General features: G+C 49.2%; 1 protein-coding gene across 1 annotated transcript in view; it reads right to left on the reverse strand.

Annotated features, from left to right (window-relative positions):
* The window catches only part of ALK (ALK receptor tyrosine kinase), a 572,354-nt gene that overhangs the window by 63,868 nt on the left and 490,920 nt on the right, over positions 1–17,566 (reverse strand). The window contains exons 9-11 of the mRNA XM_070428933.1: positions 16,702–16,871; positions 2,233–2,327; positions 1,944–2,072 (exon numbers count right to left, since the gene is read on the reverse strand). Coding sequence (XP_070285034.1) covers positions 1,944–2,072; positions 2,233–2,327; positions 16,702–16,871 — 394 coding nt within the window. The remainder of the gene's footprint in view (positions 1–1,943; positions 2,073–2,232; positions 2,328–16,701; positions 16,872–17,566) is intronic.

Below are 17,566 nucleotides of genomic sequence, written 5' to 3' on the forward strand. Positions count from 1 at the left end.
CCCGCTACTGAAACACAGCAGGGGAAGGGGAGTTGGGAGCCTGCCTCGGCTTCTCCCTCACCTGAGCTGCTCCCTGATGTGGCAGTGGGTCCTGGGGAAGCACTAGCTCTTTATTGGGTTCTCTAAAGCCTCCCAAGGAGCCCATTGAGGCTCAGTGTCCTCTTCCCTTTGAGTTGGGGTTGCTTCAGAAGGGGGTCTGAAGACCCAATGCTGACCCACAGCCATCTGCCCATCACCCTGCTCTGAGGCTGGGCCGCTCAGTAGAGGAAGCTGTGTTCTAGCCACTGTCATCTCCAGCCTCTCAGGCAGCCACTCACTTCTAATTTTATCTGGAGGTGGTAGGGGAACACCAACGCTTTTGAGCCGCTGTGTGATTTCATTAGTCTGAGTGGCCACTGGCCAGGCCCTTATCGATCAGCCCTGTAGGGACAGTGGGAGTTTATATGGCAATAAACCCGAGTCAGGCTGGGTGGATGGCAGGTTTCTGAAGGCTGGCTGCAGGGGAGCCAGCAGCTGACATCTGAGAACCGAGCTCAACATTAAGTGCCCACCACTCGATCAATAAGTGTTTCCGGAACTCCCGCCATGTAACCAGTGCTGGTGGTTAGGCAGGCGGTGGCTTGCCGTGACATTTGCTCAGTATGTCCTGAATCTATCATAGGAGCCATGGTTGACCAAGGGCCGGGAAGTCAGGGAGGTACTTCCTCCCTTCTGGGATGAGGTGCGGGTAAGACCGCTCAACAATGAAAGCAGGTCCTCCCTCGTGTTAGATGGTTTCATGAGCCATGAACCACGAGGCAGGGGTGGGAAACAGAGACTGCAGTGTGGAAAACTAGAAAGGTATTTTGAGGTTCCAGTTAAAGGAGAAGAGAGGAAGGGGGAGGTAATGGGAAAAGCCATGAACTCTTTCCCTGGTCTGGAGCTGCGAGGTCAGGCAGGAGCGAGGACGGGATAGTTAGTCCTGGGGTAGCTTTTTGGAGGAAAGGAAGAATGTCTTCAAACACAAAGCAAAGCTAATACTTACTTAATATGTTGAGAGTCAATGGATTCAATGTAATTTGCAGCAAATAAGGATTTCACATTTATGAGTAGAAATGAGAGATTTATCATTTGTCTATCGGTATTACCTTTTACAGGAGGAAGAGCATGGTGAATGGTGTGCTGCGCTCCTGCATCTCCAGGTCACTCATGTTGGAAGAGGCCTCAGTGCCCAGGCCCACCGCCCACCTGGGGAACCCTGACCTGCGGGTGTGGCCCGGAGGCCTTCATCCGCTTCCCTGGGGCTGGCTCACGGAGCTAATAACTGCTGAGGAACATCATGCTGGGGCTTGAGACCGATCCCAAATGATGCCCTGTACAAAGAGTAGCTGAGAAGTCACTGCCATGGTTTAGGGCACGAGGCTGAAGAGGCCTGTGTTGGAAGCGGCAGAGCCCCCTCGAGCGGTCCTTCATCCCGGGACTGCTGAATCAAGCAATGTTGAGGGGAGCCAAGCTCTGGGGAAATGTGTTGGACCTGACGCTCTGGGGGCTTTTACCCATGATGGGCTAGCCTGCCTTCCTGCAACAGATAACCTTGGGCTTGGGCCCAACCCTCTTTACGTGGAGGAAAGATCTGAGGGAAGGTTTGCTTTGTGCAGTGAATGGAGACTGGTGTCAAGGGGCTGAGGTGAGGAGAGGTCACCAGACTGGTTCTCTGCTTGTGCCAGGGCCTGGGTGTTCCCCGTGCACGGAGGAGTGCTCCTTTGCACACCTTTCAGAAGCACTGTAGCAAGAGAACCAGCTCCTTCTTGGAGCCCCATAGCCAAAGTGCAAGCAATGTTCCTTTAAAAGGCTGACATCTTATTCTTTAAACTTAGCTCCCTATCCTGATCATAGCACCCATCTTTCTTCTGCCTTTTGCAACAAATAATTACTTGGCTCAAATTTGTAAGTTGAACCCTTACCTGTAGGGTCAAAGATGGGGGTCTCTCTTGGTGTATTTTCCCAGAGTTTCATCTCCTTGTTGGGGTTTCTCTCAAACAGATTTCTTGACTTGGGTGCTGTATTCTGCAGCATCTTGTCCTCCCCACTGACTGGAATAGAGAAGACCACATTGGTTGAGTTAAGTGAGGCTCTGCTGTAAGGCGGTGAGCATGTCCCAGGGAAGGTGGGAGGAAGTGGCTTCGGTGAAGGAGGGACAGTGAGCCCGGGTAGTCAGGGTGGGAACAGGTGCCGGGGGCAGGGTGGACTCACTGGTGAGGTAGCAGTCCAGGCTGATGGAGATATTGTCGAAAGCCACGGTGGCTCTGGATCCTCGTTCCCACCATGCGGCAATCTGCAGCCAGAACCTGTACATGTGTGAAGAGGAGTGTGTGTGAGGAACAGCCTGGATTGGCCACATCTTAGGACTCAGTGTCCAGCAAACGGGTGCCAAGACTCTGCTCATGATCAGGGTTCATCGGCCTTCCCTGTCTCAGAGCGGCTGTACGAGGCAGCAGTCAACATCTCCCCCTACTTCTCCAGCACAACGCACTGCCCTCTCCGAGGGACTGTTCCACATGCTAATCCAATTTGGAGTTTGGGGCTCAGGTCTAGAAGTCCTGGAGCCTCTGGGTGTGCAGGGTGGGTGGACATGGGTAGGCCTGATGTTCCCAGCGGAGTTGAAGTCATTGTGAAAATATTGAAATGCTTCTGTACCAACTGAGAAAGAGCCACTGTTCCCTGACAGTCCCCTACCTGTTGCTGCAGGCCGCCTGGCTCCTTCCCTGGTGCCCCCTGGATTTCACACAGCCGGGGGTCTCAAGGATTTGGTGTTCAGCATCAGTTCCCACTGGGGTTGGTCTGTATAGTGCCCAACTGGTTGTTAAATATTAAATGATTTGATTCTGAGCCTTGGGAGTGTTGGTAAACAACACAGAGTGGGCCGTAAGTATTAACAATAAACACACTGAGATATCACTTTCCACCTCTCTCATAGCCTTGCAGGTCAAGAACTATGGCCAGGGAAGGCTTGAGAGTAGGCTAAAAAGAACACACCTTCAGTTCATTTGTCTCCTGGGGAGCCGTCCTCCTGGAAGGCTGTCAGCCAGGTCATTCCTGCTGTGAAGTGAGTTTCCTGAGAGCTTTAAAAACCTTCCCCCCATTTCAAATTCAATCCAGAATGACCTGCAGGAGGCTGTGCAGTCTCTGGTGTGGGTGTTAAAATATCAAGAGAAGGAACCCATGCCCCAATGGGTGATTGAGTTAACCACATGTAGGATGGCCATTTCATGGAATGCCCCTCCCCAATACAAAAGGATGGACCAGATACAGGCTGTAAATTGGATGGAGCTGAAAAACATTATGCTGAGTTAAAGAGATCAGACAATAAGTTAAAGACCTCATGATTCCATTCATAGAAATTACTCCATTTATATGAAACTAGAGGCCCAGTACACAAAATTTGTGCATGGGGGTGAGGTGGGGGGGTCCCCCCAGCCCAGACTGCTGCTCGAAGTCCAGGACCCCTCAGAGGATGTCTGACTACTGGCTTAGGCCTGCTCCCTGCTCCCACCACCACTGCTGTGCTCGCCAGCCGTGAGCCTGGCTTCTGGCTAAGCAGCACTCCCCCTGTGGGAGTGCACTGACCACCATGGGGCAGCTCCTGCATTGAGCATCTGCCCCCTGGTGGTCAGTGTGCATCAAAGCGACTGGTTGTTCTGGTCATTCTGCCATAAGGGTCACTTAGGCTTTCGTTACATAGATGTCTAGAATAGGCAAATCTATAGACAGAAAATAGATCAATGGTTGCCTATGGCTGGGAGTCAGGACAGTATTGACTGAAAACCAGCCCAGGGTTCTTTCTGGGGGTGATGAAACTATTCTAACATTGGATTGTGGTGCTCTCTGTACAACGGTACATTTGCTAAAAGTCATCAACATGCACACCTGTAGCTCAATAAAGCTGTCAGTACAAAAAAGAGAGAGAAGGAACCCAGACAATAGAGTGGGCAGCCAGGGGTAGCAAGAGCAGAAAACCAGCGTGTTGGCGGGAATGGGAGACTGATGGGTTGGAGACAGCGGGGCAGAGAGGGCAGAGGAAGCACAGGACACAGGCCTATGGGGGATTCTAAGAGAAATCCGACAGGAATACTGAATTCAAGTTGCTTACTGTCTAATGGAGAGATGAAGAGTGTATACATACATCAGTGTAGATAGGTAGAGGGAAGTAAATGCCACATGAGGTGTGGGTAAAATCCTCTGAGAGCTCAGAGGAAGTAGGAAGTCCAGCAGGCTGGGGAGGTGGGGAGCGTTTCTCAGGGCAGGTGGTATTTAAGTTGGTGTTGAAAAAAGAAAAGGACTCAAAGGTGTGGGGATGGAGGGCAGTGAGGAGAGGGCATTCCCAGTAGAGGAACTGAAATGAGGGATGTGTCAGAGCAAGTCAGGGCCCCTCTGGCTCGGGTGTGAGAGGTGTGGAAGGAGGTAGAGATGGTGAGAGACACAGCTGTATCACACACCTTCAGTGGCTTCTCCGAGTCTTGGCAAGATTATAGCTCTAGTTCCCCAGATCTCCATGGAGCACATGGTCCATAGTTGAGTTCCTGGCCTGAGCCTAGCTGTCTCAGGACACAGTAGGCAGAGCTGCCTGATGCTCCTACACAACTGTGGGTAAGGGGCCCACAGCCACCTTCCTGAGTCTCCCCTTTCTGATTAGGTCATCTCCTAATCTGACATCCATAGGCCAAGGGCCACGCTGGGCACTGATTTCAATGCTAAGCTCCATCATGGGCGTGCCATTCCTATGGGCCTGGGGTGCCTGAGCGAGTAAATGATATATGTGTGCCCATCAAGCATGGGGGAAGGGGGACAAAAACTCCTGTTTTCCCCTAAATGGGCCCTTCTGGAGAAACTGAACATCTCCCCTCCTCTCTGCTTTATTATCGAGAGATTAGAGCTGCAAAGTTCTCAACCAGCCACTGGAACTCTTAGCATGGACAACATGATGCACGCTGGGGCCGGGATGGTTTCTAAATAGAAGAGTTTCTAAGTGCTTTGAAAGGCAACGGCGGTGACAGCTGCTGTTTAAAAGAGTTTGATTGACACTTGGAATTGCACATATTTTGAGTCAGGAACACACAATAATCAGGGAAGACTCAATCAGATGTCGAATCAGCTGTAAACACGCAATGTTGCTTCTGTCTACCTAGGAAGCCAACCCTTCCCTACAGGCTCCAGATTCCAGAGGCTACAGGGAAGGGGCAGGTGGGGGAATGGGCATGGGAAGGGCAGGGGTGAAGCAGAGGCAGTTGGGAAATGGGGTCTGGGGATGGTAGGTGATGGGGCAGAAAGGAGACAGCAGAACCATCCAGGAGTTTCTTTTCTGTGGGGGCCACTGGCCAAGAGGTGGCCACTGGGGCCACCAGATTCAGGCTACTCTACTTTGCATGGTAGCTGGTTGTGGGTCTTTACCTGAACCTCAGGTGAAGAAGAGAGTGCCCCTGGCTCTGCTCAGCCTCTCCCTGATGGAGGTGGGTGAGGCTTCCTCAAGGCTCTCACAGTCGTCCTGGCCAAACCACTCTTTTCTGTTGACCCCACTCTCACCCCAATGCAGATACCATGGCCTCAGGCCTCAGTTCTGGCATGTGCCCTGTGGACTCCTCTGGGATGAAGAGGAAGTTCTAGCATGCACTAGGCGGAGCGCTCTGGGTCCGAGGGCAAGTTCTAGCAGGTTCCAGGTGAGCTGCTCTGGGTTTGAGGGAAAGCCAGGTCCATTCCTGTCAGGATCGCAGGGGCCAGGTAGTGTAATGAACATACAGGTTACTCTGCTGCCCCTTCCCCAAAGCCTTAGCTGTGTGTAGGGGAAGGGAGCCGAGCCCCCATGGCCAGAAAAGCCATGCCCTCCCTCTCCGTGGGCAGCTGGGCAGGGAGAAGGGAAGAGGCAGCTCTTTGGGCTCTTCCAGCTCCCTCACTGATCTGTGCTTCTTAAGATGGTGGCAGCTGAGCGTCCTCTTTCTAGCCCTCAGCATTGCAGATTTCACTCCCTGCCCTTCAATGGTTCACAACTGCTCAACTCTTTTGGTTTCTCCAAAGAAGGCACTTTTAATTGAATGGGCTGTTTTACTTTTTCTCTTTTTTTCCAACTGTTGGAGTTTGAAACTTGTTGCTAAAACAGATCTGGCTGGAGATCCTGGTCGGAGCCTGGCTTTTCATAAAGAATGCGGCCCTGGCTCCTGGCTGCTCAGCTTTATAAAGAGGCCTGTTGAAAGTTGGCCCCAGGGGATTCTAGAAGGTGGCCATCAGGGCAGTGGGCGAGGCTAAGAGGGGGTGGCCTTGGAATTGGGCGTCTCCCAGATTCCAGGCGGATCTCTGTGTAGAAAGTGCTGATGCTGCTCATGCACAGCTTGAAAAACGCTCCATCTAGTTTAGATCACAGACCACTAATGGACAGTGAATGTAACGCCTTATTTGCCACCCTGCCAGCCTTAGGGGCTGACAAAGCTAATTAAGTTCACTTCATGATTTTAAGCAGCTGATGAAAAGGTGTGTCTGAATGTGGACTGAGGGAATAGGAATTATTTGGAGAGAGGACAAGACAGAATGGCTGGACTGGGTAAAAGGCGTTTGACAGATGGGCCGCATGTCTCAGATTCCTCTGTCAACCACCAGTGGGCTCAGAAGGAGGGAATGGCCCAGCACCCCTCTTGCAGCTGAGGCTCGGCTGGGCTCTGGCTGTCTGGAGAGAGCTGGCACATTCTGCTGAGGAAAACCACCTTCTCCGATGGCTCACTGCACAGTTGATTTGCTCGGCAAAGTATTCTAAAATGGACCATCACAAAGCTTGGGTCGCAGTATGCATTTCTATTAGAACAATGGATGTGATGAAAAAGTCCTGCCGAGTTCGCCCTATTGTCTGTGTAAATGACTTCAGTTACCATCAAAAAGGAGGGGCTGATGGCCAGCTTGGGGTTCCTGAGACCAGCACTAGCTGGGACCTAATGAACACACTGGGCTCATGAGAATCACCTTGTTCATGACCAGGTGGTTCTAATAGACACACAGTGGAGCCCTGACTCGAGGAGTCTTTGGCTCCTGCCCAGTGGTGGGGCAGCTGGACATCCAAGGATCTCCCCTGCTCTCAGAAGTAATTAACCATCTCCTGACTTGGTTTCCCCTCTGGGCTTAATGACACCAAGAGCAGTGAGAATGTGTCAAGTGCCCTGAGGGAAGAGGAGGAATGTACTTGGTGGGGGAGGGATGTTCTGAAGCTAGATGGTCTGGAAGGCCAGCCAAGAAGAGCAGGGACCTCAGGGGAGCATCCTCTGACTTGCCTGGAACCAGGAGACAGTAGCAGAGGCATGATGGGCACGCAGGTCCCTCAACCCAGGCAACTTCTTTCACTGTCCCTTGCAGAACTACCCCAATTCCTTCATTTCATTTAGTCCTATGAACTCCATGACTTTGGTGAAGTACAATAAGCCCCTTGGAGCAATTGGGGACCTGGAAGGTATCCAGAGCTGGAAAGTGTCTGCATCCACTTTTCTCAGAGAGACTGGGATGGCCCTACACCTTTCTCGGACACACAGACATTTCCAACACGGCCCTTTCTGCTGTAGTGCTGGCTGGTGGCATGGAGGGCCGAGATGGTGCCGGAGATGGTGGCACCTCCCAAGGTGAAAAGACACAGGAAAAGGGATCTTTTCTCCCCTGACAAAAGCATCTCACGTGGGTGAATTAGCAGCCTCCTCTGGTGGAGACTGAGTTTCAAAAGGGTGAGTGGAGTGAAGACTGGGCTATACACTTGGCGATCCTGGGCAAGTCACTGAAAGTTGGTCAGCGCCACCTTGGTTTTAAAAAAATCTGTCAGGTAGGTATTTCCACAGTGGACATCCTTCTTTAACATGGGAGATTCCAGTTCACCGTTCCTGACTTATATTACATTTTATTAGAAATCTGTGTTTCTCCAGGTGGAAATTTAAGTTACATATCTCCCCACATGCCTTCAAGCAAAGATTATATTATGTACCAGCCACTATGTCTACAGCTGGGAGTATAACGATTCATAACAAGGATCCTCACCTTGAGGAGTCTGGACAGATTTGTAATTCCCATTATTCACTGATGAGAGGATTTCTAATGTCCCTTTCAGACCTTCCCTCACAGAGCTACAACCTATATAACCTGGGAAAATATTGAATCTGGGCAGTGAGAGAGAAGTCAAGAAAGACTTGGAAGAACTGGATGCCTAGACCAATGTACACCAATGGGGAGACGAATCCCTCAGGAGCAGGTGCGGTTGTGGGGCTATGTCCAAGGTGTGGGTGGAATGCCAACCAGGCAGCTGGAAACCTGGGTTGGGACTTAGGCAGAAATAAAGGACTATGTGTTACCTGCATGGTGGCGAGGATGGAAACCATGAGCATCAGTGAGGTTCTTGGAAAATAGCATGTAGAGAACTGGACTCTGCTTTGTTTCAAATGTCAGCAAAGTCTTACCAAATGGACTGTCACAAAAACATATGAAAAACATATGCCTCTGTTGACTTGTAAACTAAGCTGTGGCTATTACCAGGAAAATCTTGAGCAGATCTGAACATCCCATTATTCTAAAGGGGTTCCTTCCCCTATTGCCATTTTGAGCGACCACTTCTGAAACCAGGCTCACAGGCCGGATCTGTCTCACTGCTTTGCACTCTTGATTGTGGAAACGTAGCAATCAAAGCAACAAAACTTGTCCCAAACGTCACAGTAAATCAGTGTTAGAAATAGGACTTAAAGCTCAGAATTGCTAATCTACTCCTTGCTCCAATGATCTGGGATATTTTCTGAGAAAGAAACAAGGCCAGATCCAGAGTTATGAATGTTTTATTTGAATACATCAATGCCTTATTGCACACTGCATTGCTGAGCCACCAGCCCTAGCTTCCTCCTCCTCAGAGGGCCGACCCAAGGCTATTCTTGACTATAAGGACCTCTTCTTCTCCAGCTCCTCTCCCCCATTTCTGACCTCCATTTTGAGGCTCAAATCATTTCACATTTGGTCCCTCCCAAAAGCCTCCAACAGTCTCCAGGCTCTGGTTTCCTATTCTCCAGCCAATCCCTGGGTTCAGTGGCTCTATCCCTACAGCCCAGAGCACAATGTCCACATTCACCCTCTCTTGAGGAGACTGCTCAGGATTCCCTGACACAACCTTGCTGAACCCACATGAGACAGCCCTGCCTCTGAGCCTCAGCTCATCCTGGTGGCCTTCTTTGGAATGCCCTCTCCCTTTTACATTTCCCTGAGACGTAAGTTTTCCTCGAGTTCCATCTTATTCTCATCCCATTTTCTTCACAAAAGCTCCCCTGACACATGGAGGTCACTGTGCCCTTGAACCTGGCCATGCTCTGTGGGGCCCTGCACAAAGGGTCCTTGTCTTACTGTTTGCCTCTCAATGCACGTGTTTTGTGTCTTCCTCAGCGGGCAGGCCCTGTGGCCCAGCAAGGGGCTGGGTCATATACCCCTTTCTATTTCTGCACTTGTTGGGGGCTTAATATATGTTTGCTGACAATGTGACAGCTAATGGCACTTCTCCAGTTACTTAACCCCCTGTCTTGCCCACAAGAGAGTGGAATTTGACATTCTATGCCAGTGACTTCCAAATGTGGTTAGACATCAAAGCCATCTAGGGAATTAATATATATATATTCATGTACTGGAAGGGGAGTCCCTCAGCCCGGCCTGCCCCCTCTCACAGTTTGGGAGCCCTCGGGGGTAGGAGGTGACCCGGCAATCAGGGGAAGGAGATGCCCTATCACACCTCTGCTGCTGCCACTGCTGGCAGCACAAGCCTTGGGCTGGCTCTGGTTACCTGAGCCTTGGGCGGCCCTGGGTGGCTGGGCAGCCGACATCGTAGGCTTGCCTGTGCCTTGGGCCAGCCCTGGGCGGCTGGGGGTCTGAGGGGACTGGGGGACTCCAGAGGCAGGCGCACGGAGTGACCTGCCCACCTGGGAGCAGGCCCTGGCTTGCCGCAAGCCTGCCGCCCCGGTGGGGCTGAGGGGACTGGGTGTTGCCATCTTGTGGCAGTGGGTGCCGCCATCTTTGAGGGTGTGGCAGTCAATTAACGTATTTCCTTCTTATTGGCTGTGGGCGCCACCATCTTTGCGACAGTGTGAGGGTCAATTAGAATATTCCTGCTTTATTAGATAGGATATATATATATATTCCTGGACATAATATGTGATCTACTGAATTAGAATCCCTGTGTATGGTGCCCAGAGCTCAAGACTGATCAGTGCTCAGTGTAGCTAAATAAGGAATCAGTATTCTCAAGTGACACTCTGACAGATGTCCAGAGATGGGGACTGTATACATTGGCTTATTTCATGACACAACATATCAGTTTTCCTCCCATTAATCAAACCCATTTTCCTTTCTTCTGGGCACACAGCTAGACTACATTATCCAGCATTCCTTGTAGTTAGGTATAACCATGTGACTGAGTTCTAGTCAATGGAAAGTGAGCTGAAGTGATGATTCATAAAAATCTTCCCATGCAAAATCGCCAGCCCCCTCCCTCCCCTCCTGCCCCCTCCCCCTCCACCCCCCGCTGCCTCAGACAGTCCTGGAGGCCTGGAGCTTGGGCTGTGCTGCTTGTCTGGGCACCAAGTGTGACAGTGAGTGCTGGCTGGATAAATCAATACATAGTGCCTGGGTGATAATGAAATTGTACCATTTCACACTTGAGCTTCTTCAAAGGCTACTTTCTGGTGAAGTGAAAGAAGGTGGAAGAAGGACCCCTAAGGAGGAGACTCTATGTTTAATTGCCTGCAGGCCCTTGGCTTAACCCCTCTGTGCCTCAGTATTGTCTCCTGGAAATGGGAGATGACATCTGCCCTAACTTCCCAGAGGTGGGGGGCAGGGTGGGCACCTCACATAGTGAAGGAGGAAAGCACTGGGAAGAGAGGTCCGTGGCTGCTGTGGGTGGGAACAACATGGGCACAGAGTGTGGGGAGGTTCGGGAGCTGCTGTGACACGTGCTGGCGTGTGTGTGGGGTGTTGCTGAGTGTGACATCCACTCCTATGGCATCTCTCCTCCCTGGGGAAGGACGAGGCGGGGAGGTGAAGGCAAAGCAGCTACACATGGAAACATGTGGGGAAGGGGAGGCAGGCAGTGAAGACCACACACAGGGCCTGCCCTTTGACCGGCCTCTCCTGGGGACAGTGCAGCCACCGAATGGCCTGGATTTTCCGTGTCAGTCCTTATGGAAGTGAACTTTATTCTCTACAAAGGGTGATTTGCTAAATGTACAACTAAATGTATTTTACTTCTGTGCCTCTGTTTGACATGGCATATTAATACTAGTATATTTGCAAATAGAAAATGTCTACCAGCACCATGCATAGTTTTGGGGCGGAGATAATCAAAGGCATGCTAGATGCTGACTTGAAAGGCCTGTGGGGAGCGGGCCCTGTGCCCTGGAAGGAACAGGGGAGCATCCTCCTCCTCCCAGGTTGCCTGGATAGAGGTGTTAGAGAAGGCAGGTAGGCCAGCGGGGCTGGCGGCGAGTGGTCTTGGGTAGGAGCTGGGTGGTGGGGAATTAAGATGATGGATTTCAGGGGGTGGATGAAGCAAAGGAAAAGGCTAACTCAGAATGAATAAGAGGTGTGGTCTAAAATAATCCCACACCAAAATGTCTTGTTAACAACAATGGCGACCATTTATCAAGATTTCTACTACATGCCAAGCACTGGCCACTCATTTTCTCAGGCGAGTCCACAGGAAGCAGACTAGCCTACAGGTTAAGGGAAAATTACTTCACCTCTTTAGACCTCAGATTCCTCTTATGAAAAGTGGGTTAATTATAGTATCCACCCCAGTGGGGTGGGTTTAAGGATGAAATGAGACAATGCATGTCGAGTACCCGTTACAGTGACTGGCAGGCAGCAAGTATTCAACAAATGCCAGCTCTAATCACCACCATTCAGAGCTCTTCCTGTGGCTCTATGGGAAAGCTGTGATTCAATTTACAAAAATTTGACTTAAACCCAACTTCATCAGAGGTGTGTCTAGACCTGCAAACTAAGGTTCATTGGACACACCTGGATTTCCAGTCACTGGAATTTACTATCTCCCTACTCAGGCAGGAATATGTTGTCATGAAAATGACCCCCTAATGCCTTTCTCATCACAGAAAGATGCCACTCAAAGGGCGAGTATTGTTACTGAGAGCACCTGATAAAACGGGGATTCTGTGGTTGAGAAACAAGACTGGACCAGGAGAAAAATCTTGGCTCGTGGAGTCTCTGGTCTCAGCACATGAAGCTGTAACTGCATTTCAGTGATCCTGTTTGAAAGATGCATTTGTGAAACATACCACTTGTCACTTAGGGCAAAAGATGCAAAGGGAATAGGAAATCTAAATATCTCTGGAGGCAATGATTTTTCTTGTTAGGCTCTGTGTATAGGGCACAACTAAAAGGCTTCATAACGATAGTGCAGCCCACGCACGCCATGAGCGATGTGCTTTCTGTTTGGCCGCCTGACTGCAGCGGTTCCTGGGACATGACTTGATCCATGGCGGTTCCAAATCCACCTTGTAATGAGCTAAATTTACCATCTGCCTCTGCTCTGTAGACATGTTGAAGTTTAGGATGGTGTGGGGACATTGTGTCTCATTTAGTAAGATGTGCGATTATAAAGAGGAAAACTTGAAGCATGTCCCTGCAAAAGACTGACATTTAGAATAAGGGGAGAGAACTTGTCTTTCTTCCATTTTGAGGAAAGAAAAGAATTGATTCCAGCAGAGAGAGTGGAAATTGAATGGAAGGGGAGAAGGTGAAATGGGGAGAAAATGAAGAAAACTAGTGACATGAGGTAGATGTAAAGCAATGCAATCACTTTTAAGCGCACATCAAGCCAATATTTAAATTGGCGCTATCCTTCAAAACGACCTTGAGAGCTCAGATCTGTATTCCAGGGATGTTATCACTGCTCAGACACCCCGGGCACTGCTCTGGGAGATTTTCTTGTCAGTAAACAGTATGGTTTTACAGTTAATATCAGTTTATAAGAATGACAGACTATGACAATATTTCTATCACTTTGGCTGTTTGGTAATGGACAGAAGAAATATCATTCTATGGATCAATGTCTCCCTGTCATCAGCCTTCATGTATCTATGGCATATTCTTTGCGTCTTTGCAGAAGGACTACTGTGTGGGGCAGCAATCTGAGGGTAGCTCTCTGCTCTCAAGTGCTCAGGTCTAGATCTGCCTGCTCATAAGGACTGGGACACACCATTAAGACCAACGCCTTTCATATAAGGAGATCCCAACAGGACAGTGACCAGACACAAAGAAGGCACCAGTACCAGGCCATCTCTAAGGAGGATTCCATGTTTGGAGAGCTGTCCAGGAATTGGGTGCTGATGAGCTGGAGCCAAGACCTGCCTGTGAACAGGTGGTGCAAGGTGCTAACGCATGCCCCAGGGTCAGGAGGAAGGAAGTTGTTGGTCTTTGTCTTTTATCTATTTTCTTTTTCTCATTCCCTTATTTATTTCCTTCCTCTACCTTCTCCCCCCACCTCCTATGATCTTTCATTTTCATTTTCTGGCCATCTGGGCAGCTATAGCTCACTCTTCCTAGGAGAAAGAGGGAAGACTGTGCCTCTTGGTTCTCCTCCATCAGAGACTTACCCTTATAAGGAGTCTACAGAACATTGATGACAGCAAATTCATAAGAACCCTCATTCCATCTTAGGGTTGGTTATTATTGCTAAATTGGGCACCCCAGCCTCTTCTGAGGCATTAGGTGGGGAGATGATTATTACTGTCTATTACTAAGCATTTACTCTGGGCAGGCAGTTCCCCATGCACTTTCCTTCTCCAAGTCCCTAGGAGGTAGATGATGCTATTATTGCTCTTTTATAGAATATGGCTTGACTTGAAAGATCAGTGGTTGTGATATGCGCTATTTATTCAATATATTATCTGAGGCTACATAACTTAGGGATAAGAATGCACCACATGGGGAATAAAATTCATTGATATCTACTATCTATATGCTTTTGATAGTCATTTTACTTAGTCTCATAATAATCCTATGATGTTATCATACCAACCCATGTCATTAGACTTATTTTATAGATGTAAACACTGAGGCTCAGAGAGGTTCAGTAATTGGCTGAGGTCACGCAATTAGTAAGTGGCTGAGCCAGTTTTTAAACTTGGGATTTTCTGATTCTAAAGCCTATGATCTTTCATCCCCAGTGCTTCTGTCATTTTATGGGCCAGTCTCATTCAGCCGTGGGCAAACTACGGCCCGCGGGCCGGATCCGGCCCTTTTGAAATGAATAAAACTAAATAAAAAAAAGACCGTACCCTTTTATGTAATGATGTTTACTTTGAATTTATATTAGTTCACACAAACACTCCATCCATGCTTTTGTTCCGGCCCTCCGGTCCAGTTTAAGAACCCATTGTGGCCCTTGAGTCAAAAAGTTTGCCCACCCCTGGTCTAGTTGGATTTTAGCAAGCGAAACCCTGTGCCTCACCCTCTGGCAGTTCCATTTGCCTCTGGGTCTTGATGCTTCCTATACCCTCTCCAACTCTGGGTTGGGGTGTGGGGGGAGCTTTCCACATCAAAGCATGTCAGTGGTGTGCAGGCTCCGAGAACGGGGGCACACGTGTGTTCTGTAATTGCACACTTATTCGGTCATGAGGCATCATCGAACCCAGCTGGCCTTTGTCTGAATCCCCACTGGAGAGTCTGGTCTCGTCGACATTGGAAATGTCAATCTGATAAATAGCCCTAAACAGGGAGGAGGGAGGCTGAGAACAGCCTCCTTCCAACCGAACTCTAGTGCATGGGAGCAAACAGAGTCAACATCTTACTTGCTGTAAATCCCCTGGAGTGGATGTGAAAGAGAGAGGGCTTCCTGGGTTGAGGAGAAAAAACTCCCTTTGGTTCATCTGAATTAGTTTAGCATCCCCCAGTAGGGAAAGCTCTGGCATCCTCCTCCTGATCTCCACCCCCTGCACACAGCCCCCCAATCCTGAGGGAGCGCCCATACTGCCCCTTCCTTCACTTTAATTAAGCCCATTTGTCCTGGAGACACTGAGCCTGGGGATGTCCCAAGGCTTTGATGTCTAACTCACAGGCATGGAAGGGGTGGGAAGCCGTTGCTCAGAGTGAGGACAATGGCTTCTTCCTCTGACAGCACAGCCTGAGGTCCGAGCTCTGGGAATAGCAGGCTCTGTGATGTTTGGGTGGAGAATTTGAGACCCAAATTTATATTTACAAAGCTGTGTACCAACTGAAATCACCCTCTGCCTTTTCGTGAGCCCTTTGCTCTCGTTTTTTTGATGGTAGATCCGCCAGGAGGAAAAGTTAAATGTATTGTGGGAGTGTAATGCAGAGGCTGCTCGGGATTGTAGGGTTTGCTACTTAGCCTATTAAAGACAGCCTTTACCTTCCCAGATCCATTCACCTGGCCCCTCTATAGAGAACCCAACCCCCTTTTTGGTCTGGAACAGAACAGCACCAACCACTTGGGGTTCAACATGACGCACCAGAGTGTCATGTGAGCGGCTATGCCAGGCCATCTGTACTCAAGCACGGCTTGCTCCAGGCTGACTGCAGGTGGCAGTCTGGTGCCATCCCAGCAAGACAAGTGGCTGCTGAACTCAGCAGTTACTGCTCCATTTCAGAGCCATAGGGAATTAACAATCTTCTAGTCCAGAGGTTCTCAACCTGTGGGTTGCGACCCCTTTGGGGGTCGAACGACCCTTTCACAGGGGTCGCCTAAGACCGTCGGAAAACACATATTGAATATATAATTACATATTGTTTTTGTGATTAATCACTATGCTTTAATTATGTTCAATTTGTAACAATGAAAATACATCCTGCATGTCAGATATTTACATTACGATTCATAACAGTAGCAAAATTATAGTTATGAAGTAGCAACGAAAATAATTTTATGGTTGAGGGTCACCACAACATGAGGAACTGTATTAAAGGGTCATGGCATTAGGAAGGTTGAGAACCACTGTTCTAGTCCAACCCTATCAGTCTACAGATGAAGAAACTGAGACCCGGAGAAGTTCAGTCACAAAGGTCATTCGTGATGAAATCTGTTTCCTGAAGAATTTGTCACCCACCTCATCCACCTGCCTCAGGGACCTGACCCCACCAAGCACTGGACTCGGATCTACCTGAGCACCGGTCCTCATTCTGGTGCCACTTGCTGGTGCTTCACTTTTTGGTTCTCAGTTTCTTCCCTTGTGAAAAGGGCAGGAGTGGGGAACGTGGTAAGGCCTGTCCTACCTGAGTGGCAGGTTTTGCTGTTGTTAATTAAGGAATAAATACTCAAATGGGAGAGTAAGAAAAAATGCATTAATTAAGAGAAAATGCTGTATACATATAAAGCCTGATTATTATTTGGGGGTGACATGAGTTGTTCCATTTTATTGGAGGCAGCCAATCAGGCCAGGCCAGAGATGTGGGAGGTGAATGCTCATTAGCACTGACACCCCTCAGAGAAACTTGGTACTCTCTGTAAGCCTGCAGAAAGTATGCACGCTCGTGCATGTGTGTGTGTGTGTGTGTGTGCGCATGTGTGTGTTTGTACACACTTGTGTATACACATGTATGTGCACATCTGGATGTGTGTTTTGGGGAGAGAGGATGGGGGAGGGAAGTCATGACCCCTCTGCATTTTGGCTGAGGGAAAAGGAGCGACAGGGATGGGAAGAGGCCCACCTGTCAGTCACGTCAAGAAGAGGCAGCACTGTCCACTGCCACAGGCTCAGGCCTTCATTTGTGGCAACATGCCAGACCATCCTGCTCTGCTCCTTCCCGGTTCTGTTCTCCACCAGCACCAAGGAGACGTTTCCCCGCAAGACTCCCTGGATGAGCCAGGACATTCGAAGCTGCAAGGGAGAGAAGAGCCAGAGGACACGGTGTTAAAGGAACTTCAGGGCCTCTTTCTGAAACTCTCAACCCTCAGGATGTTGCAGAGACTCAGTGAGGTGAGCTGATGCCCTGTACTTGATCTTGCTCACTCTCTCCCAAAGGCCTTTACTTAAGGTTCAAGGAGCTGGCCAGGGGCAATCAATGGGCCATTTTGGAACTTTGTTCAGATTGATGTCATCATCCTAAATTCACAAGATTCTTCCTCAGAGGTGATATCAAGGTCAATAGGGACAAGGTCAATGGACTTCCTAAAGAGGACCCACACATTCTTGTCTGTGGCCCCAATTCACTTCGTGACCTTGGCAAGTAATTTTGTGACTCAACTTCTTTCAGTGATGTGGGTACCATAGATTTTTATTTATCCCCGGCACACACTGATAATCTTATTTAAAGGGGTCTATGTCATGTGTTAGCTAACTGAAGACCCTATGACTTAATACCTGCCTGTGGCCATTGGTAGGCAAAGGTGAGTCAAAACTCTACAAATTAAGATCTTTTAAAATGGTTGTCTTTCAGAATGAGAATGCCCACTTTGCCAAAAGGAAGCCACAATCATATGTAGTCAGTATGCATTTATTAAAGGTTTCTATGAATTTGGTCCCTAGACATATGAAAGGGAAATATAACTAATATTTCTCAGAAAGTTTAAGTG

This window comes from Myotis yumanensis, unplaced genomic scaffold, assembly GCF_028538775.1.
Source record: "Myotis yumanensis isolate MYYU_CA2020_CCGP unplaced genomic scaffold, mMyoYum1.0.hap1 SCAF_11, whole genome shotgun sequence".
Taxonomy (NCBI): domain Eukaryota; kingdom Metazoa; phylum Chordata; class Mammalia; order Chiroptera; family Vespertilionidae; genus Myotis; species Myotis yumanensis.